Source organism: Myxocyprinus asiaticus, chromosome 9 (assembly GCF_019703515.2).
Source record: "Myxocyprinus asiaticus isolate MX2 ecotype Aquarium Trade chromosome 9, UBuf_Myxa_2, whole genome shotgun sequence".
NCBI lineage: Eukaryota > Metazoa > Chordata > Actinopteri > Cypriniformes > Catostomidae > Myxocyprinus > Myxocyprinus asiaticus.
In genome coordinates this window covers 14,142,155-14,166,395 of record NC_059352.1, presented here as the reverse complement: position 1 = coordinate 14,166,395, position 24,241 = coordinate 14,142,155, and the positions used below count along the sequence as shown (strand labels likewise).

Here is a 24,241-nt window from a genome sequence, read left to right as displayed (position 1 = left end):
TCATGTACTTGTGTAGAGTATGTTGCACCCCTTATACAATCTGCCTAGAAGCAAAGTCGGGTTAACAAGGTACCGGGCTGCTACAATAGCCGCGTTTCCACTATCAGGCCAAATTAGCGCGTGCTAGTGCATGCCAGGGGCTTCCGGGGCTTCATCGTGCTTCCTCTGGGCTACCTCGGGGCCAATGGCCTGCCAATTTCCCTTTGGCCAAAGAAGGCCAACTGGGCAGCGTATTGAGGGCCAGCCTGAGCTCATTAATATATGTAGGTATTTGTAAGTTAATATTTGTAACATTAAACGTACATGTTTTTATGTTTGAATAGACACCAAAACGTACAATATGGACGTTTGAAAGCATCTAAAACATATATTTATTTTTTTTTTTACTTATTTACAGCTTTAGAAACATAAAATATTGACAAATCCATTATATCTATATTTGAATACATGAATCAATTATAAATATATTTGTTCGTTTTTACTGTTTTATAGATATTTTAGATCCCTTAACCCTACCCCAGCCTTTAAACAATCACATTTCAACAATATAAAAACATGTAACAAGTAGATGAATGTACAGTAGCAATATTTTTGTTAAAATATATTAATTTATATATATTTTACAGCTGCTAATCCCACACCTAATACTAAACCTAACCATAACCATTTATTAAGCATATAAAACACATAACAGGCAGATACATTTAATCACAATAATTTATTCCGAAAAATGGCAAAATTCAGTACAAAAGTAGTCTAAAGGGCAATGCGCTGCATTTGATGTGTTCCCTGATGGCATAACATAGCATTGTGTGAGGTAAAGAGTGGAATTCAAATAATCTGTAAATCTTCTCCTGATGCACTCCAGGATGGCACTGTCATTTCTCATTCAAACATATACATTGCAGAATACGGCAGTGTCTATGCAAACATAAGAGAATGTACGTTTGCTAGAACCAAACTTTACTTAAGAGTACATAGGAGTTCTCATGACATCACGTTATAAGGGCGGGTTTTGGGGCAATGCTGTGGGGCTATTGGGCCGATGCTGGGAATGCAGATCGATTTTGGTCTCGCGGTTCGAGGTTTGGGGCTACTGGCCCTAGCTGATCAGTTGATAGCCCTGGATTGCACTGGCCCACTGGTGGAAAAGTGGCTAAAGAGTGCTTTTGAGCAAGAACTAATCATAAGATTTTCCAAAGATTGCCAAGTTACTGACATAGTTGAATGATACTCAAGAGTTTTGTGAGGGGCCCTTGGTAGCAGGTAAACTACAGTATATATCTACAAGCAGAGATGTGTATTCAGCTTTATTTCCTGAGTTATGCCTGTGAAACAAAAAGTAAATTTGGATGAACAAAAATTCTGATTTTGAAGTCTTCACACATTTCCACACATTTATTTTGATGTGGTTATCTGTGCAGCTTGGGACTGCTGTTCACCCACACTGGTGAACGATTCAATATGTTGTTAACGTCCATAATTTGGGTTGAATGCTGCATGTCAGTGCTGGTGAGCAATAATAAAACAATCTTTCTCAACAGGTTGACAGCAGTCACACCATAAAGCTACAGAAACTGACATAAAGACAGGCATCACTATTACTACTGCTAACAATTTGTTTAAATCCTTAGATATCTAGTTGTATCTACATCCTTTTCATTGCTTCTCTTGACTTTCTTTTTTCACTCTCTTACCAGACAAAACCAATGTTACCTGTTATTTTTTTTCTTCCCATTTCTTGGTTTGTCCTTCTTTTCAACCTCCCTTCTCTGAATCTCTTCGCTCACCCCTCTAGCCTGCTGTACTTCTTTCTATTTTCTTTCTTCTGTGTCGTTTTGTCCCTCTCCTCAGCATGAAGAGCTTGTTTCTCCAGCCAGGGACTAATGATGGTATTCAGAACTCTCCAGCTCTCTCGTCCTACACAACAGTCAGCTTATAAAGTAGGAATTTCAGCCAGTTCTCCAGACAGCGTACCCCAGAGACAACAGGCAATTACTAGGAGCAAGGAAGCCTGCAAATGCACTTTCCTTAACTTGTTGTTTGTCTATTTGTGTCAAGTAATTCACCAAACTAATGTGGACGAACAAGAAAAAGCAGTCCCAATTCAAATAATAACCACAAGCTCTCTCAAACAAACAGACTAATTGTCACACTGCCAATCAAAGATAACCATGACGATTTGCTCTCCATGCATCCACAAAACTGAATCTAATTAAGATACGTTGTTGTTTTCAGTTGCCCCCGATTGGATGATGCAAGAAGAGAAGTACACACTAATGGGTGTGATCAGATGTTTTCTTACAGTGTAATTGGTTCTCGAGTTGTTGTGCTGGCCACACAGAAGTGGAGAAAAACCAATGCAACGTGTTACACATCTTCTTCACACCAGGGTCCAAAATGAAATTTTGCCATATCTGCCAAAGATGGGTGAATTAAAAAAAATAAATGGACATTCAACTTAAATATCTAATTGTAAATTTGTCACGAATGTAAAGTCGTATGCAAACACGCAAACATTTTCTCTAGTTGACTGTGCAAAATATATTTTCAAATATTGGCAAGTCAACTAAAAGTTAAGGAAGTGCTGTATAATTAGCTTTTTTTAGTGGGTTTACCTGACCGCAATCGAACATTTTTTGGGGGACTTTACATAAGATGTGTTCTTGTGTTTAAAAACAGCTGGATGGAGCACAACAGAATGGAACAGAAAGAAGGGTCTTGAGACAGGTTTTAAAATTTGAAATATTTTAAACTTAACATAGCATCTTAATGTGTTTAGCTGCAGAGGCGTTACTTTAAAGAGGTTGAATTTAAAGACATAACTTTTGCGAGATTGCTTTACCATACGAACTGTCTAAAGCACAGTATGCTGTCAGTGTGCTAATTTAAGCTGCTGAAAATATCAACAACAAAAAAGGTTTAAAAAAAAAAAAAAAGAATATATATATATATATATATATATATATATATATATATATATATATATATATATATATATATATATATATATATATATTTATTAGTTGTGCTCAAAAGTTTGCATACCCTGGCAGAAATTGTGGCACACTGTAATTTGGAATGACAAGACCAAAACAGAGCTTTATAGTCACAACCATAAGCGCTATGTTTGGAGAGGGGTCAACAAGGCCTATAGTGAAAAGAATACCATCCCCACTGTGAAGCATGGTGGTGGCTCACTGATGTTTTGGGGGGGTGTGAGGTCTAAAGGCACGGGAATCTTGTGAAAATTGATGGCAAGATGAATGCAGCATGTTATCAGAAAATACTGGCAGACAATTTGCATTCTTCTGCACAAAAGCTGCGTACGGGACGCTCTTGGACTTTCCAGCACGACAATGACCCTAAGCACAAGGCCAAGTTGACCCTCCAGTGGTTAAAGCAGAAAAAGTTGAAGGTTCTGGAGTGGCCATCACAGTCTCCTGACCTTAATATCATCGAGCCTCTCTGGGGAGATCTCAAACATGCGGTTCATGCAAGACGACCAAAGACCAATTTTGCCAAGACGAATGAGCAGCTATACCACCTGCAAGAATTTGGGGCCTCATAGACAACGATTACAAAAGACTGCACGCTGTCATTGATGCTAAAGGGGGCAATACACAGTATTAAGAACTAAGGGTATGAAGACTATTGAACAGGGGTCATTTCATTTTTTTCTTTGTTGCCATGTTTTGTTTTATGATTGTGCCATTCTGTTATAACCTACAGCTGAATATGAATCCCATAAGAAATAAAAGAAATGTGTTTTGCCTGCTCACTCATGTTTTCTTTAAAAATGGTACATATATTACCAATTCTCCAAGGGTATGCAAACTTTTGAGCACAACTGTATGTATGTATATATATATATATATATATATATATATATATATATATATATATATATATATATACATACACACACATATATATGAAAAAATGCAGATAAATTAGTTAACTGTTCCAATCAACTAGTTGGTTGTTGGATGACAAGTCATGAAAATCATTCGGTTCTGTTATTTTTTAAAACATGGAACCGATTCTGAATAAGAACTGCTTCCCAGTTCCCAACCTGAGCTATCCCTAGTGTCTGATTTGAAGTGCAAACTATGCTGACATCAGCACAGTTCAAGCCTTGTTCACACTGTCAGCAACTTGTAGCCACAAAGCGACCATTCATTTTGAATGAGAGCAGGCGACTTTTGGCGACGAGCAACCATTGGTGACAGGATGTGGCCCTGTCAAAAGAGCGATATCGCACAGCGACAACCAATGGGAGTGAAGATGGTGAAGCTCATGTCATCCGTCTCCTGTGTTGAGTGCAGGCAAGATGGAGAATTTAATACTGTCACTGATTTAACTGTTATATATCATTTGTCTGTAAACACATGCATGGATATAATAAAAACAAATTATGCATGGAAAACCTGTCAGAAATTGTCGATATTCTGAGTAAATTTGATTCATAAATTGATTGTTTGTTCATCTTGTTTATGATATGATGCATTTAGCACTGCTTCAGTTTATATAAAACACTCTCCCATGCAAAATGTTAATTTTGGAGGCAAAACAAATTTTTAATTGTCAAATAAGAATGAGATCTTTGTTTTAGCAGCAATGTATCTCATCTGTGATCAGATTTTCTGAAGTTGTGCAGCCGACCAATAACAGTAGAGTGACAAGCAGTAGGAATACCCACTAGCGACATCCTACATACATGACCATGTTAACGGGGCTTTAGACATAATTCTTACAATTCGATTTAAACCATGGAATGTTTGCCACTTGGCAAGTGTTAATTTTAGACACTGCTTATTAGCATACTCATGATTTGAAATGAATGATGTGGGACGCTTCCTTTAAATGCACTATTTTCCCATGGGATTCCAAGATGCCCACTACAACAGGTACATTGTCATTTGCTTCCTCTGCTTGGCTTCTTCTCTGTATTCCCTCCAGGCCAGTTGCAGGGAAAAGCAATTTTCAAAAGCAATTCTCTGCTTGGCTCTGCAAGAGGCGTCTTTTTTGACAGATGAAGGCTGTGCAACAATAAAAAGGTGGTAATTCTTTATTAGCAGACAAGTAACAAGGATTTACTCCTCTCATCTTTCTGGGCCCTCATCCTCTCCTCTGCTCTTTCCTCCTGGGGTCATGACTTCTGGGAATTCCCCCAGCCACGCTTGCCATTGGTCACGGCTAACACATGGAAGGGTTTTTGAAGCGTGCAAGTCAGTGAATATGTCCCTTGTTTTAAGGGATGGCAGAGAAATGGCAAAAGCTCTCTGCATACCGGAGGAGTCCCTAAGGTGCTCAGATCTGCATAATTGTGGAGAGGAAGGCGGCTCAGCTTTGGCTCAAGAGGCAACTCATGAAAATTCAACAGGCATCTGCCTACTTCACTCTGGCAGCCACAAACCAGACAGAGAATCAACAACATTTTGCAAAAAATTTGCAGATCTGGATCATTTAGAGCTTGATAAATAATTTAGTGTCTATGAATCTTCTGACTATGTTCCAAAATTAACACAATTGGAGGACGTAATGTGGGAATTTCACCAGCTATATTGATGCAATGTTCAAGTTTAAAGGGATAGTTCACCCAAAAATGAAAATTCTCATTATTTACTCACCCTCATGCCATCCCAAAAGTGTATGACTTTCTTTCTTCTGCTGAACACAAACAAAGATTTTAAGAAGAGTATCTCAGCTCTGTAGGTCCTTACAATGCAAGTTAATGGTGATCAGCACTTTAAAGCTTCGAAAAGAGATAAAGTCAGCATAAAAGTAAACCATAAGACTTCAGTGGTTTAATCAATGTCTTCTGAAGCAATCCAGTTGGTTTCGGGTGAGAACAGACCAAAATATAACTTTTTCATCTAGCCAATTAGCGCTCTGCGCATGTGTCAAGCACTAGGAAATGTAATCGAGCTTGAAATCATGATCGTGCCTAGAGACTGAAATGGCAAGATGTACAGTGAAAAAGGAGTTACATTTCGGTCTGTTCTCACCCAAAACCAACTGGATAATTTAAAAAGATATGGATTAAACCACTGGAGTCTTATGGATTACTTTTATGATGAATTTATCTCCTTTTTAGAGATTTTGGAGTTCTGGTCACCATTCACTTGCATTGTATGGACTAGGGATGTGCGAGACTAGTCGACTAGTGGTTCTGATGCTGCTAGTCAACACTGGAATTACTAGTCAGTTAATATTTCCCCCCATTAAACTGATCATAATTTTTACACCGTTTGGCTTTATATTTTTACAGAGGCTGCACTTAAATTACTGTCATATTAATGTTACATATTTTAAATAGAATTAATAATACAAATATTATAAAAAAAATTAAAATAAAAAAAAGAGGATATCTGGAGCTGATATCAAATTTAATTTCCCCTCAGGCTGCAGGAAATGTCCTCTCACTAGACAAGCAAACTCAGCAAAGTAGTTAGGAAATCACTTCGGTAGTGCGGGAATAGGCTTTCCAAACGTTTGAAAGTCCCTAAGAATGTTTTCACATTTGAGTCTTCTTTAACATCCAAGCATGCACAGATTTATTTTTCCGCTGAGCGGGCTTTTTCAAGCGCAGGATTGACGCCTCAGGTGAGTCAAGTCCCGTCTTTCACCATGTCGACAGGTTAATTTTACTCATCAAAAAATGTATGCTTTTGAGTAAGTAGCCTAGAAAATAACTGTTTTAGACTGGGTATGCAATTTTTTTTAATCTGCTGATTAAGAAGGCTATTTTCAACGAGGTGCCGACTGCTTAACGTGTTAAACTATCTTTTATTCTGTGTGCACGTCATGTTTAGAATACATTAGGTTTATTACAGGCTACATCACAGGCCTATTTTTTCTATCCTATAGCTACTTTTTTTTTTTTTTTTTTTACCTCGTAACTGTTATTGGTTAACGTTCTTTACCGAACAGCTGTCATATTAGATCAATGGCTAATGCACGACTGCACGTTGTGAAATACGCATGACTTTTCAGCGTCCTTTTTTTTCTCTCTCATAGATTTGGCTTAGTGTAACTTAATTATTTTCAACAATGTCCTGACTGTTTTAATATGTTAAGTAACTTTTACTTGGTGATTTCCGTTTAGAACAGGCTTTTAGGGTTGTTCCATTGGTCCTGCACTATTCATTCAATTGTTTTCAATAAATATGTCTATTAAATATTCGCTAACTTCGATTCAGTGAATGCGTGTCATGTTCTATATTTAATGTACAATGATCATAATTCAGTAGAATTTAGCATCGGATTTGGAATAGATTAAGTATTTTAAATGGATCGCATAACATTTTTAAGGTTGGTTTCTCTTTAGACTAGTCGGTTACAAAACTTAAGTTTAAACGACAGTAAAATTAGTCGTAGCGCACATCCCTAGTATGGACCTGTAGAGCTGATATTCTTCTAAAAAATCTTCTTTTGTGTTCAGCAGAAGAAAGTAATTCATACACATCTGGGATGGCATGGGGGTGAGTAAATGATGAGAGAATTATCATTTTGAGTGAACTATCCCTTTAACATAAAGATAGTGTGCAAGGTCTTAGAATTAGAAATTAGAATTAGAACACCAGAAAAATCTATCTTTCAAGATAGATATAAACTACAGGAAAATTACTTGTTTTGCATTACAAAATTGGATCCATAATGTATACCTGGATACATGCAGTGGGGTCCACAAGTCTTCTAAGAGATCTATTATTTTCCTATGTATGCAGTATGTTAGTCTGAGTCACCATTCACTTTTATTTTATTTCATCTTTTCATTATACAATGAAAATGAAGGGGATTGAGGCCATGTTAAATCTCCCATCTTTTGTGTTTCACAGAAGAATGTCACACATTTTCATTTCTGAATGAACTATCCCTTTAAGGGACACATTTTAAGCCTCAAGTTGCAGCCCACATTTTTGTTACCTCATCAATGCCCTGAAAATGTAGTTGCATTATTTGAGCTCCATGTAGAACAGCCTAGGTCCTAGGGCTCTGAGACACCATTACCAGCTGGTTTGAAAGGTTATAAAGCCATATGAAAAAGAAAGAAAAACAGATAGGGAGCTTTGTTTGGCTGTCCTGGTATGATTCATTTCCCCAAGTTTGTGTTGTTGGGTTTTAATGGTGTTCCTCAATATGAACACTGCAGGTGGAACTGTTCTCAATTTAGCCTAATGTAGCACTAAGCCTCGCTAGAAACCTCCTCCAATTCATCTTGTTTAATTATATCCAACCTTGTTCCATACAGAGCATAGCTCCAATTAAAGACCTCCCATGGAATGTTCCAGAAACCTGGTGTAATTTCTAAGAGTGGTGTATGATGTTTACTCCATTACAGAAGTTAAAAAGTATACCTTTTTCTACATTGGAGGTCCTTAAGTTGGGGTCCCTGATTCTATAAAGGTTGAAAACCCTACTCAATAAATACCCTGTCATTTGATCAGACAAAACATATAATATAAATGCAGAATCACACTGCAAAATCTAAGAAAATGGTTAACAATGTATTAAGGAAAACATTATCAAACATGCAAGTAAGCGCTATACAGTATATACCCTTTAGGCAGACTGTAAAGAGACACGTGCCTATAATACTGGACACTGGAGAAGGGAGCAGTAGGGAGACATCTGGTGATCAGCTTGAGGAGTTGCAGGTGTAGGTATGATCAATTTCATTAAAAACATTTTAGATGAAAAAGAGGAGTTGTAAAAGATGGTGTGAAAACCAAGTGTCTTCTTAGAGTTAAACTTTTCACTAGGGATCTGCTTGGAAAAGAAGATTTTACTATAGAATCAACTAATAGGAAGGAGCGCTCCATAGTTGGACCCTAGATAGTTGGCATCTATGGACAACCAGAGGGTGTATGCAACAAAATGAATAAGACAACTTTGCCCAGGTGAACAAGCAGCAGGCTAAAGACAAACTTAAGATTACTGCTAGCCTGCATCCAGATAACTGTACTGACGTACTTGCCTACAAGCTTAAAGCTAACGTCTTTCACAAGAGCTTAAGCAAAAAGCATGGAGAGATTCATCCAGCCTTCAAAAGAGTCTAGCAAGGATGAGAATGACATTACTCATGCCATTTCTTAAAATTGGACATGAATTATGGAGGTAGAAAAGCTATATCAGTAAGACTAATAAACTGTTAAATGTTTTCTCCATTGTCAGACTAGGTCCTAGAGTCTAGGATATTTTTCAGAATCCTCCATGGTCAGATGAGACAAAAATGTAACTTTTTGGACTGTTTTTCATTTTAATTAAGCTGGAAAATATATATATATTTTTAGGGGTTTTGATTTCAGGCTGTAAGACAAAAAAAAAAGACTATTCCAATATGGGCACAGTACTTAATTTAAGTATGAAATACACTCGCTTAACACTTTATTTGACGTGTTGTGCATTCTGAGAATCTGAGTTTCCATAGCCATTCTTTCAGCTTGAACCAGTCTGGCCATTCTCCATTGACCTCTCTCATCAACAAGGCGTTTCCGTCCACAGAACTGCCATTCACTGGATGCTTTTTGTTTCTGGCACCATTCTGAGTAAACTCAGCAGTTACAGAAATACACAAACCAGCCCATCTGGCATCAACAATCATGCCAAGGTCGAAATCAGAGATCCAGCTTTTTCCCCATTCTGATGGTTGATGTATCTGCATGATTTTATGCATTGCACTGCTGCCACACGATTGGCTGGTTAGATAATCGCATGAATATGTAGGTGAACAGGTATTCCTAACAAAGTGCTCAGTGAGTGTCTGTTTTACATGGATGCCATAAAATAAGGTGTGTTACTGATGGAAACCCTGTGAAATATTATAACAGCACCTGAGGATGACCTAATACTATGTCACGGCACCATGAATATGTATAACCTGTCAGTTCCTCTGATGATTAGCCGCCCTGAATGCCCTCAAATGTTGAATAGCCTCTCATGCTGACTTAAATTGAAACTGATGGCGTATCATTTCAGGGGAACCGTAGGTGCTTTCTGTGCTAGGGGCCAATCTGGACAGAATTAATGGGGCAGAAAATAGAGTATGCAAAAAAGCCCAGTTTGGAAAGTCTGTGATAATATTGGAGTTGTCATGGCAAGGGTCACCAGAGCAAATGTTCTGTATTTGCATTTATAGCGTGTATGCAGAACAACCAAAAGCCTAGATCTGACCTGAAGCTTTAAAGGTGAAGTGTCAAGTTTAAATACTTTCTCCTGCCCCAGTTTAATTCACAGACTCACCTGTAAGTTAGTAACTTGCAGTTTGATGTCCTTGAAAAGTGTAAACACTGTGCTGCAGTAACTATGCCAACACCACTGAAATTGAGAAATATGGCTTCGAAGTTTTTTGATATTCAAAGTGACCAAATGTGGATTATTCCATATTCTTTCTTTGGTATCTCCGAATCAGAGCATAGTTGAGCCAAACCCATCTGTCACAGGACAGATCGTAGTCGTACTGCTTTGGCGTACTGCTTTAGGCATACTATACAGTAAGGAAGTATGCATATTAAGACGCAGGACCGTATCTGACTCAGCAAATGTGTAATAGCACATGCTTCAGTTAACGAATTGCTCAGGCTATCCTTTAAAGATGACCAACATCCTTCTGAATTAGGTGAATTCATCAGACATAAATCAGACACAAAAACAAGGTCTACCTTACATGCACTCGATTCCAGCTTCATTAGCTGGCAGATACTGCTAAACTGAACAGCCAGAAAACCACAATGACTGTCCTACAGGCTCTTGCAACCAGGCTAAAACTAATCATAACTCCCCACTCAAGGCAACGTTCACACCATCAGTCTAATTAAAAAAGGCAGAGGCGGCGACTGGCATTTTCAAAAGTCAAGGATGTAGGACATTTCGCTACGAAACACTCTTGTTTGTTTCATTTACTAAGTTTTGCATGCTTCCTTTGTCAATTCCATTGTAAGGCTGCAAGATGAAGTCTGGAAAAGAAATCTGAAAGCTCAGGCTGAAATGTGCAAAGTAAAAAATTATCCTGTAAATGCCTTTAAATCTGAGGACAGTGTACCTTTTTACTTTCTCTCAGATAAGATCTCAATCCTTACATTTTAAAAGAATGCTCTCAGACTACAGTCAGCCCTTTTGGATAGAACATTTTGCCTCTCTCTTGCATCTTGCATCTTCATGTAAGAAGCATTTATCCCTCCGATCTGACTGTTGCAGTTATGGTTGTATCTTCACAGCATAGAAAAAATGAAGATATAATCATATACAAAAAGGGCTGAATATGAGGGATCAGTGCAGAGCCCAAGCATTACACTCACATTTCAAAGAAATGTTTCTAAAGTTCCAGTACAGTTAAAGAGCAAACTTTGTCCATGGTTGAAACTGATTTTAGACCTGTGATTACACTTGGCTTTTATCATGATATCCTATATCATTTAACCCTTTAAGCTTTGAAGGTTTTTTTAAAGATTTCCTGTTTCAGTTGCATGCCAAAAATTAAAGGCTTATAACTCCCAAAAAAAAAAAAAAAAAAAAAAAAAAAACACAACAACGAGGATTACTTGTTTGGTATAATTTTAAATAAAACTTTTCAGATTTCTTAATGATATAGATTATTATATATTATGAGACCTTCCATCTAATAAATAAAAAATGAATTTTTTTCTGATTTGACATGATATATCTCAGGGTGTAAATGAGGTAGCTCCAAAAGACTGCTTTTGTTTTGTTCCCAATCATGTCACCTGTAACTAATCAAAATGTTGTGTTGATACGACAAAGCAATCAAAAGTTAATTTATCCTAATGTCCAAAAATGCCTCCAAGTTTCCAAAAGCCTCTCCAAACAAATAAAACAAAATAATTGTACATAAGAACTAATACACATGCAAATACAACATTGACTAAAGGCATGCTCTCTCTCCAAATCATGCAGGCCTAAGTAATGAGATCTCATTCAGTTCCATTCTGTGTCATTTGAGCCATTATTGAGTCTGTGTCATGTACTTGGCTTGAGAGTGAACAATCCTCTCTGCCCATATTTGGATGATTTCCACCTCTGATGGAAGCCAGCGATCTGAATCCTAATATGATTGTTTTAGCGTTTCATGACGCTGGACAACGTACTACATCATTTAACACTACAATGTGTTTTTAGCCAGATAGCACATTATGTGCTGTGTGCACATTGTGCTTCGTGTGGATTATCTAGTAATGATCAATGCATTTTATTACATTGTGTGTGGGCTTGTTTTAATGGGAATCCCCAGCTCCAAGTAATGGTATTTTACATTTTATGGTCTGTTTATTTTTTGTGAAGTTATATGTGAAAACACGCTTATAAGCTACACCTTTATATATTTATATGTAACATGTCAAATACATGTACTTAGCTGTTATTCATTATATTTTTGTCTTTGAGTAAAACAAGGCTGGTTGTATTCTACTCTTTGAGAGCTTTCCAACAACATATGACACGTGACTATTTGATCAGTTTGATGATTTTACAGATTACAATAAAATATACTGTGCAAATTTATCAATAAATTATCAAAACGGAACACTTCTGTCTGTAAATTTCAAAGCACTTGCTTAGTTTTGGTCATAATGGCTACATGCATTGTAAAGTACAGCTTCTAAGCTTTAAACAATACGTATTTTGTGTTGGTCAAGACTGTAGTTATTAATATTTTGATAATTATTTTTTCTCGGAGGGCCTCATATCAACAAACAAAAGCATGACTGATGGGATTAACACATTTTTGACTGAAACTGTAGGACAGAGCATGGGGAACTGCTGTGCTGTGAAATAGCTATAGGGTTTTATTTATGTAGTTATTCAGGGCATGAAATTCTGCACGGGATTGCGGGTAGGGCACAATTTTAATCATTCCCGCAAGTTCCACGTTCATAGTGGAAATTCCCGCACAATTTTCTTCCCTTTACAGTGCAGCTGCGAATTATTAAACCAATAGATACAGATGAACAAATCAAATCAATAAACTTGTATTTGAATCAAACTGTAACTCCAGAAGATACGCGAGTAAATTCGCTCTGTCTCTCCCTCTCTCTCACATGCAGCTGTCAGCAGCGCGTTTGAGCACCTGTTGAATTTAGTGTGAGCGCATACAGTGAGGGAGCCCTTTGTCGGATAGTTACTGAACTTAAGATGTTACAGATGTATAAACTTTTCTAAACCTGATAATTCAACATGCAAATGGTGTTATAGTGCGTCTCTGTTAGCGAGCGACACGATAAAACTATCACTCCTGTTAATAATTAACAAAGTGCGTGACATTGAAGCAATCTAAAGTTTTGACGGCTTTCATATCTTGGCACTCCATCATCAATCATAATGCAGCACATTTGACAAGAAAGGCAGAAATACCAAAAATGCTTTGTGTACCAGAGAGACACTTAAACACCTGTTACATCTTTCATCCCCATCTCCATCTGGGCAAAAATGCCCCCTAAATTCAAAATATGGGGGCAAAAAAAATGTCCCTGCAAAGAGCTCTTGTTTTTTTATAAATACCATCTGATAGCCTATAGACCTACTTCCAAATACATACATCGCAATCTTCTTTGGAATTTTCGCTGAACTTTATCTGTTTCGTGGCTTTCGTTGTGCAGATGTTGCAGAGTCAGTGGCGGATACTCATGCCATAAACACGCACAAACGGGCACTCGCTTCTCATGCTCCACAGCAGTTTGGTCTCATGCTCCAGCCCTAAATTATGTGACTGTTCAGTCCTTTTGTTTAAAATATACTGTCCTAGTAAGTAACACTGTCAACCCTGTGCCTACTTATCTGCCCATCGGTTCATCTCACTTATCTCTCTGTTTGAAAAGCCTCCTCATCTGATAGAAGCCAAAAGTATGGGAGGAATGAATGTTAAATATTTAAGTTAATCAGGTCTGAGAGAACACAAAATACAATGTAAGCAGTTAAAGCATAAAGGGTTAAAGTCAAAGTTTTTACCCCTGAGGCCCCACTGTACAGAAAAAGCCTCTGAGTCATAATACCATGCATGAGTCACAAACCCTCACACCAGTCAATATTTCTGGTACCTCCTAGATACCAGCAATGTCCAATGGCTATGATTAGCAGCTTCCCCCACAGAAATGGGTCGATTCGAATTAAGGTTACCAAATTCTCTACAATATTGATTGTTCAACTACTTCTGAACTGTTTTCCTAAATCAGATCAATATTGCCAGCAATTTACTGTTTACTTACCTTAATATCACCTGGTCTTAAATTCTGGTCTTATTGTGCATGATAAATCAGTGCATATTACATATATATATATATACAGGTGCATCTCAATAAATTAGAATGTCATGGAAAAGTTCATTTATTTCAGTAATTCAACTCAAATTGTGAAACTCATGTATTAAATAAATTCAATGCACACAGACTGAAGTAGTTTAAGTCTTTGGTTCTTTTAATTGTGATGATTTTGGCTCACATTTAACAAAAACCCACCAATTCACTATCTCAAAAAATTAGAATATGGTGACATGCCAATCAGCTAATCAACTCAAAACACCTGCAAAGGTTTCCTGAGCCTTCAAAATGGTCTCTCAGTTTGGTTCACTAGGCTACACAATCATGGGGAAGACTGCTAATCTGACAGTTGTCCAGAAGACAATCATTGACACCCTTCACAAGGAGGGTAAGCCACAAACATTCATTGCCAAAGAAGCTGGCTGTTCACAGAGTGCTGTATCCAAGCATGTTAACAGAAAGTTGAGTGGAAGGAAAAAGTGTGGAAGAAAAAGATGCACAACCAACCGAGAGAACCGCAGCCTTATGAGGATTGTCAAGCAAAATCGATTCAAGAATTTGGGTGAACTTCACAAGGAATGGACTGAGGCTGGGGTCAAGGCATCAAGAGCCAGCACACACAGACGTGTCAAGGAATTTGGCTACAGTTGTCGTATTCCTCTTGTTAAGCCACTCCTGAACCACAGACAATGTCAGAGACGCCTCTGACGTTGTCTGTGGTTCAGGAGTGGCTTACCTGGTCTAAGGAGAAGAAGAACTGGACTGTTGCCCAGTGGTCCAAAGTCCTCTTTTCAGATGAGAGCAAGTTTTGTATTTCATTTGGAAACCAAGGTCCTAGAGTCTGGAGGAAGGGTGGAGAAGCTCATAGCCCAAGTTGCTTGAAGTTCAGTGTTAAGTTTCCACAGTCTGTGATGATTTGGGGTGCAATGTCATCTGCTGGTGTTGGTCCATTGTGTTTTTTGAAAACCAAAGTCACTGCACCCGTTTACCAAGAATGTTTGGAGCACTTCATGCTTCCTTCTGCTGACCAGCTTTTTAAAGATGCTGATTTCATTTTCCAGCAGGATTTGGCACCTGCCCACACTGCCAAAAGCACCAAAAGTTGGTTAAATGACCATGGTGTTGGTGTGCTTGACTGGCCAGCAAACTCACCAGACCTGAACCCCATAGAGAATCTATGGGGTATTGTCAAGAGGAAAATGAGAATCAAGATACCAAAAAAAGCAGATGAGCTGAAGGCCACTGTCAAAGAAACCTGGGCTTCCATACCACCTCAGCAGTGCCACAAACTGATCACCTCCATGCCACGCCAAATTGAGGCAGTAATTAAAGCAAAAGGAGCCCCTACCAAGTATTGAGTACATATACAGTAAATGAACATACTTTCCAGAAGGCCAACAATTCACTAAAAATGTTTTTTTTTATTGGTCTTATGATGTATTCTAATTTTTTGAGATAGTGAATTGGTGGGTTTTTGTTAAATGTGAGCCAAAATCATCACAATTAAAAGAACCAAAGACTTAAACTACTTCAGTCTGTGTGCATTGAATTTATTTAATACACGAGTTTCACAATTTGAGTTGAATTACTGAAATAAATGAACTTTTGCATGACATTCTAATTTATTGAGATGCACCTGTATATATATATATATATAAAAAGGGGAAAAAAAAGTGTCTTTGTAATTTTTTTTTTTTTTTTTTTTGCAAACTTACATTCAGGTCTGTTCTGCTATGGAATGTCAACTTTTTATAATCTAAACAATTTCAGATGGATAAAATCTAGTCCTGCTCTACATTTTATTCTCACTAAATATCCTGCTTCACTTGGAAGTATGTCGTATTTCGGAAGTAAAATGGGTTACACATGCTATTTCATGTTGACTTTAAGCTTAAAGTATCAGTACAAATGATTAGGTCCCATTTTTCTGTGCATTACATATCTATCGATTATATCAAAATGATGGAAAAGAGGCCTGAAACATACAGCCATAGGCAAAATTTAACAATTAAACAAACAGGGTAAAAATAAATCTATATTCATGAATGAATGCATGAATGATGGTGTATTCTTTGTTTGAATTTTTACTGGGCTATTATTTGACACAGTGGTGCTATTTTTATAAGGTAAAGGTGCTTTCCACGTGACTTGAGTAAATAAAAACTGCATGCACATTTAAGACGGTTTTCAGACTAAACTGTCAGTGTGAAAGGCCTCTACAACAGCTTGTGTCATGCACCATACGGTGTGGTTTAAATGCAGACATGAGCTGTTTTCCATTGCCACTGGTAAGCAGGTGGATACTTTCGTGGTGTCAACAACCAGAGATCATCGTCAATACAGCGTAAGTTCCTCTTTTTACCTCCGTCGAGCTTGAACACTGACTCTGCTGGCAGCTGACCTTCTGAAACAGACCGTATCAACCCATGCCACCCTTCCCCCCATGGGGGGAAGAGCATTCTAATAAGCACAGAGCATTATGCCAATTAAAATCGGACAGCGAACTCGGAGAGCTCAAACAACCTATCGTAGTCAGATCTGAAGCTAATTGGCTTTAGGGGAGACAGCGCATGGACACTAAAGGTGAGAGTGCCAATCAAAAACCGCAATCATATCACCATCTCTTTACAAATACTATAAACACAGCAAATCCCCTTGGACTCCACTCTGTACTGATCCGGTTTATACAGCAGATGATTTGGAGGGCAGCCAAAGTCTTTTAAAGAGGCATTCCAGCCCTTTAACTAGCTTTGAAGTAAAATGCAGTTGAGAACAGAATAATAAAATTACATATACCTGTACAGTGGCCCAATAAGAGTATTTGGACACTAAAGCCACTAATGTATGAATGTCATTACATTAGATAACAAAATATTAAACCAAGTGGCATTAATTTTAAAGACAGATTCCACAAAAAAACAATTAAGCAAAACATTAAATAAAAGTTTGTTAGGATTTAAAGCTGTGTTCAGGAATCCTGTTTCAAAACATTAATTATTTTTGCAATTCAAATAGGTGACGCTATTATTGACTAATGCAATAACTTTTTAGTGTGGCTTAAGTGTCCAAACAGCACTGACAGTTGTTAAAAAAAAAATAAAAAATAAAAAAAAAAAAATAAAAAAAAAAGTGGGACTGCCTGTAAACTTGAGTTTCACCACTTCTGCTCTGAGACTGTTCCTTTACACTGTATATTTAGTGCCATCTAGTGGTTTAACCATAACAACTGTACCTAAGAGACCACAAAATGCATGAACTGCTATTGCTATTGAAACAAAGGGATCAGATTAAACTAAGCAAATGTGTCAGTTGAGGAAACACCCACCTGCTATGTCGATCTTTTATTAATTTCCTTATTTGTTAAACTTTTTTAAATAATGTAATCAGTCTTTCACTGGTGGTTATAATTTAACACACTGGAAAAAAAGTAAAGTCTCGTTAAACGATTTACTTGAAACACAGTACAGTTATAGTATTAGATGGTTATACCATTGTACTGAATGATTATCATACTCCTGTTCAATAGTTTTTACATGTTACACCAAGGTACTTTCATGGAACAGTTGTGCTCAAAAGTTTGCATACCCTTGGAGAATTGGTAATATATGTACCATTTTTAAAGAAAACATGAGTGAGCAGGCAAAACACATTTCTTTTATTTCTTATGGGATTCATATTCAGCTGTAGGTTATAACAGAATGGCACAATCATAAAACAAAACATGGCAACAAAGAAAAAAATGAAATGACCCCTGTTCAAAAGTCTGCATACCCTTAGTTCTTAATACTGTGTATTTCCCCCTTTAGCATCAATGAAAGCGTGCAGTCTTTTGTAATAGTTGTCTATGAGGCCCCAAATTCTTGCAGGTGGTATAGCTGCCCATTCGTCTTGGCAAAATGCCTCCAGGTCATGCAAAGTCTTTGGTCATCTCGTTTGAACCGCATGTTTGAGATCTCCCCAGAGAGGCTCGATGATATTAAGGTCAGGAGACTGTGATGGCCACTCCAGAACCTTCACCTTTTTCTGCTGTAACCACTGGAGGGTCAACTTGGCCTTGTGCTTAGGGTCATTGTCATGCTGGAAAGTCAAAGAGCGTCCCATGCACAGCTTTCATGCAGAAGAATGCAAATTGTCTGCCAGTATTTTCTGATAACATGCTGCATTCATCTTGCCATCAATTTTCACAAGATTCCCCGTGCCTTTAGAGCTCACACACCCCCAAAACATCAGTGAGCCACCACCATGCTTCACAGTGGGGATGGTATTCTTTTCACTATAGGCCTTGTTGACCCCTCTCCAAACATAGCGCTTATGGTTGTGACTATAAAGCTCTATTTTTGTCTTGTCATTCCAAATTACAGTGTGCCAGAAGCTGTGAGGCGTGTCAAGGTGTTTTGTGATTTGTGTCATTTGTGGCATTGACTTCTTTCTGGCAACTCAACCATGCAGCTCATTTTTGTTCAAGTATTGTTGTATTGTGCTCCTTGAAACAACCACACTGTCTTTTTCCAGAGCAGCCTGTATTTCTCCTGAGGTTACCTGTGGGTTTTTCTTTGTATCCCGAACAATTCTTCTGGCAGTTGTGGCTGAAATCTTTCTTGGTCTACCTGACCTTGGCTTGGTATCAAGAGATCCCCAAATTTTCCTCTTCTTAATAAGTGATTGAACAGTACTGACTGGCATTTTCAAGGCTTTGGATATCTTTTTATATCCTTTTCCATCTTTATAAAGTTCCATTACCTTATAACGCAGGTCTTTTGACAGTTCTTTTCTGCTCCCCATGGCTCAGTATCTAGCCTGCTCAGTGCATCCATGTGAGAGCTAACAAACTCATTGACTATTTATACACAGACACTAATTGCAATTTAAAAAGCCACAGGTGTGGGAAATTAACCTTTAATTGACATTTAAACCTGTGTGTGTTACCTTGTGTGTCTGTAACAAGGCCAAACATTCAAGGGTATGTAAACTTTTGATCAGGGCCATTTGGGTGATTTCTGTTATCATTATGATTTTAAAAGGAGCCAAACAACTATGTGATAATAAATGGCTTCATATGATTACTATCCTTAAATAAAAGACAGTTTTTTTTGCATGATCAGTCATATTTTCAAAATCAAATGGCAAAATTTCACAATTTCTGCCAGGGTATGCAAACTTTTGAGCACAACTGTATATACTGTATATATATGTACACAAATATGTTACTATCATTACATACATCAATTTAAAAAAAATTATATTATGGTACTTTTTATGTCATAAGTAGGCTGGGTTGTCTTGAGTGCACACTGGTCATAGTATTGTGCATCTCGCTTGAAGGATTGATGGGTTCAATGCAAGTTAAGCTCAATCGACAGCATTTGTGGCATAATATTGATAACCACAAAAATTTAAAAAAGCAAAAATCTGGGATCCAGTGAGGCACTTACAATGGAAGTGTATGGGGCCAATTTGTGGAGGGTAAATAAACAGAAATGTGAAGCTTATAAAAGCACTTACATTAATTATTCTGTTAAAACTCATGTATTATTTGAGCTGTAAAGTTGTTTAAATCATAATTTGTACAATTGTTTTAGGGTTTGTTGACATTACTTTGTGATTACAATAAAATTGACTATAACGTTACACAGAAGAGGTTTGTAAGCGATTTTATCACACTAAAATTATGTTAACACACTTATTGTTTATGTCTTTTGGCTATACTTTTCAAATAATGTGATTTCAGTGTTTACGGATTGGTCCTATTGACTTCCATTGTAAGTGCCTCACTGGAACCAAGATTTTTTCTTATTATCTTTTTTTTTTTATAAAAGGAGGAACGAGTCAAAATTTATTTTTGTGGTTATCAATATTATGCCACAAATGCTGTCGATTGAACTTAACTTGTATTGAACCCGGAATATTCCTTTAAGCCAATCTACTGAAGGATTAGTTCAGTACTGGGCATATGCCCCATCCATGGCCACACCTCACCAATTCAGACAGTCAGCATTGCTGACTGCACTGCTGGTCTGGCAGTCACTATATACAGCTAGTGTTCTTTATATAACCCATATTACTCAGTCGCAATATGGTTTAAATTGGCCCTACGTTTGAATCATTTGTAAACGTTTCATATTTTCCTTTTCTATTTTGAGATGCATGACACGTCAACTGAGTGCCTGTCCAACAATGAAGGTCTAAAAGAGGCCATTTGTACGGCAAGACCCATAATAAGGACACTGTATAGGGATAGTTCACCCAAAAATGAAAATTCTTTCATCATTTATTATGTTGTTGAAAGTGAATGGAGACCATGGCTGTCCCTGGTCCCCATCCACTTTCATTGTATGTTAAAGAGCACACTGTCAACTTAATAAAAAGTTAATGTTTTGCATATAACATTTTTATAATTAATTTGGCTTTAGTATAACAGCACTAATAAAAGCCAAATATTTAATTTTGCAAACATGTCTTTATAATATCACATTTACTATTTTTCTCAAACAGGGGGTCCTTCGCAAAAGGATATTTGGGGGTCCTTGGCATCAAAAAGTTTGAAAACCCCTGTGTAGGATAAATCTGTATGGTTTTGTAACGACACATGGGTGAATAAACGATGACAGAATTTTCATTTTTGGGTGAAATATCCCATTAAGACCCACAAACAGGAGTCTAGTTGCCTTTCTTGTCTTTGATTGATTGAGTTAAAAAACTCAAACTGGCCTCTCTGAAACTCTGATGCAAAGAGCAGATGTTCAGTATTTATTGCAATTGTCAGATTGGTATGGATTTGACATCCATATCAATTATGATAATTTGCAATATGAAACCTGTACGAGGACAACATTGACTTCATCCATTTGGTCAAAGCAATAGAAACACCGCACACCATAATTGCAATCTCACAGACCAAAAACTTGCAGAGACTGTTTAAGTATTCTGGTGCAGTCCTTTTTCCATTAATTATCATTACACAGCTCTCGGGAATACTTGATTCAGAACAAAACTGGGCATCTTTTCACGTAATCAAATTTAGACTCAAATAAACATTTCATGTCCATTTATTTATTTTTTTGTCAGTCACCATGTAATACATGAGATAATGTGCAATCAGCCAGTCATTATCACAAAACAAACTGGCTGTAAATTATCCCTTAATTATAATAAGGCAATATAGGTCAAAATTATATGTAATCTAACTTTTGGCATGATTAAGTCACTCTGGCCTTATTATGTGTGTCAGTCAGGGTCATTGACTTGAGAGCAAAAAGAAACTGTCCACTTGGTGACCTGCTTACGCTGACAAACAGAAGGGAAAACTGTCTCATAACAACAGTGAACCTGATGCCTTTTGGTTGCCGCATAAAAAGTCTAGCCCTGAAGGCCTGGACCTCTCTTGATAACTTATCTCTTGTATAACTTGAACTCCATCTGGTCTTTAAGCAACTGCAACTTTAAACCCTAGTATGTGTAAAAGGAATGTCTCAAAGCCTACTACCATATATCAGCTACTCTCCAGGTCACAAATTATGTAAGTGGGTCAGGGAGTGGACAAATGTACATAAACAAGAACAGGATGTTCCTCAACAGGGGCTTTACTAATGCTACACCTATCAGCAGGTAACATTATGTAACAACCCCACCTCCCACTTCACAACTTACTCTGAAAAAACAAATAAGCACCACGCTGGTATGCTCAAATATATATAAGGCTACCAGGCTGCTAGCAGTGATTCAATCTGGTATGACATGTTGCACCAAATAAAGTAGATTAATCAAGGATTCAAAAATCTTGTAAGACAGGTTACCAAATCTTAAAAGTAGTAGCCACTTTAATTTCCAATGCCCAATCTCAAAATGTTGATGCACAATTACATCTATTCAGGGAGCATACTAGAATTACCTGTTCTGATTTAAGTATTATCTGCTTAGACATCTGTGATATTCTGCATGCTATAGTATCTTCGTCATCTGCAGAGCAGGTCATTCTTAAAGCCATTCTCTTCTCAGCAGTGTGCAGGTATGAGGAGTTACTGAAATCTCTTTAAACCTTGTGTTGTGTTGTGTTCGTTTGTGCCAAAACCCTTTTTTTTTTTTTCCCGGTCAAAAAATGACCGACCCACTAAGATTGTTAATAAATCTCTTATATTGCATATTTTATCTAAAGATATTGCATTGTATCTTTTTGTCAACTTCTTTTTTAGTAATTATTACTTTTTGAATATATTTAAATATATATATATATATATATATATATATATATATATATATGATATAAGAATATTATTATTATTGATTATTATTATTGATAGATATATATATACATATAGATATATATATATATATATATATATATATTTATTTTTTATAGAAGTTTTCATTGAACTGAGCTTATACCGGGCAAGTGGGGGGCACTCCCTGCAGAAAATTAAAATAATAACAATAATAGTTATGTAATAAATTAATAACTTGCTTGATCTAAACAAATAGGTGTCATTTTAAAGCTTAGAATCTAGACTTTACAATGCATAGCTGGTAAATAATGCTTTTTAATTTTCTGACAAGTTAGAACTATTTTGTTCTCATAATTTGCAAATTTGTTTTCACAACAATTATATTCAGAGTTAATAAAAACATAAAAAATGATGAGATAGCCATGTGTTATATATCGTTGGAAAGGTCTCAGTTAGTAAAATGTAATGAGCAGAGGCCAAACTGCAGAGAGCATTAGTGTATGAAATTCCCACTGACACATATATTGACATTACCATATAATAAACTTTGTGTTTTGTTTGTCACACTTTTCCTTATTAATTCCTGAAACATACACATAACATAGTCAATGACATATCATAACTTACAGCAAACTATCCCAATACAAACAAGCCTAAACACAACATAATATGATAAGTATATCTTGAAATATTCCTCAAAGAGTGTACATGGAAAGACAATGCACAAAAGGGCGCTTAACACGTTTTGTGTGTGTGTGTGTGTGTGTGTGTGTGTGTGTGTTTGTATGTGTACATGTCTGAGGACTTCGTGTGTGCAAACACACATCCACATATGTGCTCATCTAAAGGATTGGGATACTCCTGAACACTTAATATTTCTGTATTTTGTAGTCTAATCCATTCAATTCCTATGGCTGGTCACTTTAGACTAGGAACACAACAGGTGTAACAAAGTTAAATAAAACCAGAAAATTTTTATGAAAATGATCTAAAAACAATTTAACAATAGACATCACATAATTACATAGCACTACGCTGTTTTTTGTACACAGTGCAAAGGGAATGGAATTTGTAAGGGAATAACAGCCAAACAACGACAGTCTTCTATCAGCAGACTGACCTGATTGGGGTCATCGTAAAACACCCCGACCGATGACAGCTTCGGTCCGATACTGCAGCTCTCAGTGAAAACAGCTCCGCTGGCCTTGTACGACCCTTTACTGAACTTATATGCGATCGTGATCTTCTTCACCGGTGGTGATCCAGTTCGAACCACGACTTCAGAGAGAAGACCGGTGTAAAACACGAAGCCCACCAAAGTTAAGATAAGACAAACGACCAAAAATAGAATCAGAAACAAAGTGACAAAGTCAGACATTTTGTCCCTGTGTCCTGTTTATGTTTTCAGAAAGCACGCGCAGAGGCTCAATATGTATCAATAATTCCCAGTAACTGGGATGACACTCAGAAAATAACGTTTTAGAGTCCTGCAAAGGCCTGTTTGCATCGGTATCGCCCTGCAGCTGTTAAATTGACAGTATCGGTGCTTTACTTCGAGGTCAGTTTACTCCCGTCTTTCAGTTTTTTATTGACACAGCTGAGCGTTTATTTATCCACATCTACACAGAAACACTGTACTGATTCCTTCCGGGATGTATGTACCATGTGGCTGTGACTCAGAGGGGGAGTTTGGAGCAAACCAACTCAAAGTCAGACTTCGCATTTATTATAATTTTCTTTCTTTTCCTC

The 24,241-nt window shown here is 37.2% G+C and overlaps 1 protein-coding gene across 2 annotated transcripts in view; it reads right to left on the bottom strand.

The window, feature by feature from the left end:
- The window catches only part of LOC127446563 (testis-expressed protein 264-like), a 116,043-nt gene extending 91,919 nt beyond the window's left edge, over positions 1–24,124 (bottom strand). For both annotated transcript variants that reach the window (XM_051707579.1, XM_051707580.1), the window contains exon 1: positions 23,613–24,124. In XM_051707579.1, coding sequence (XP_051563539.1) covers positions 23,613–23,870 — 258 coding nt within the window. In that variant the 5' untranslated portion in view covers positions 23,871–24,124. The remainder of the gene's footprint in view (positions 1–23,612) is intronic.
- Between the last annotated feature and the right edge of the window lie 117 nt (positions 24,125–24,241).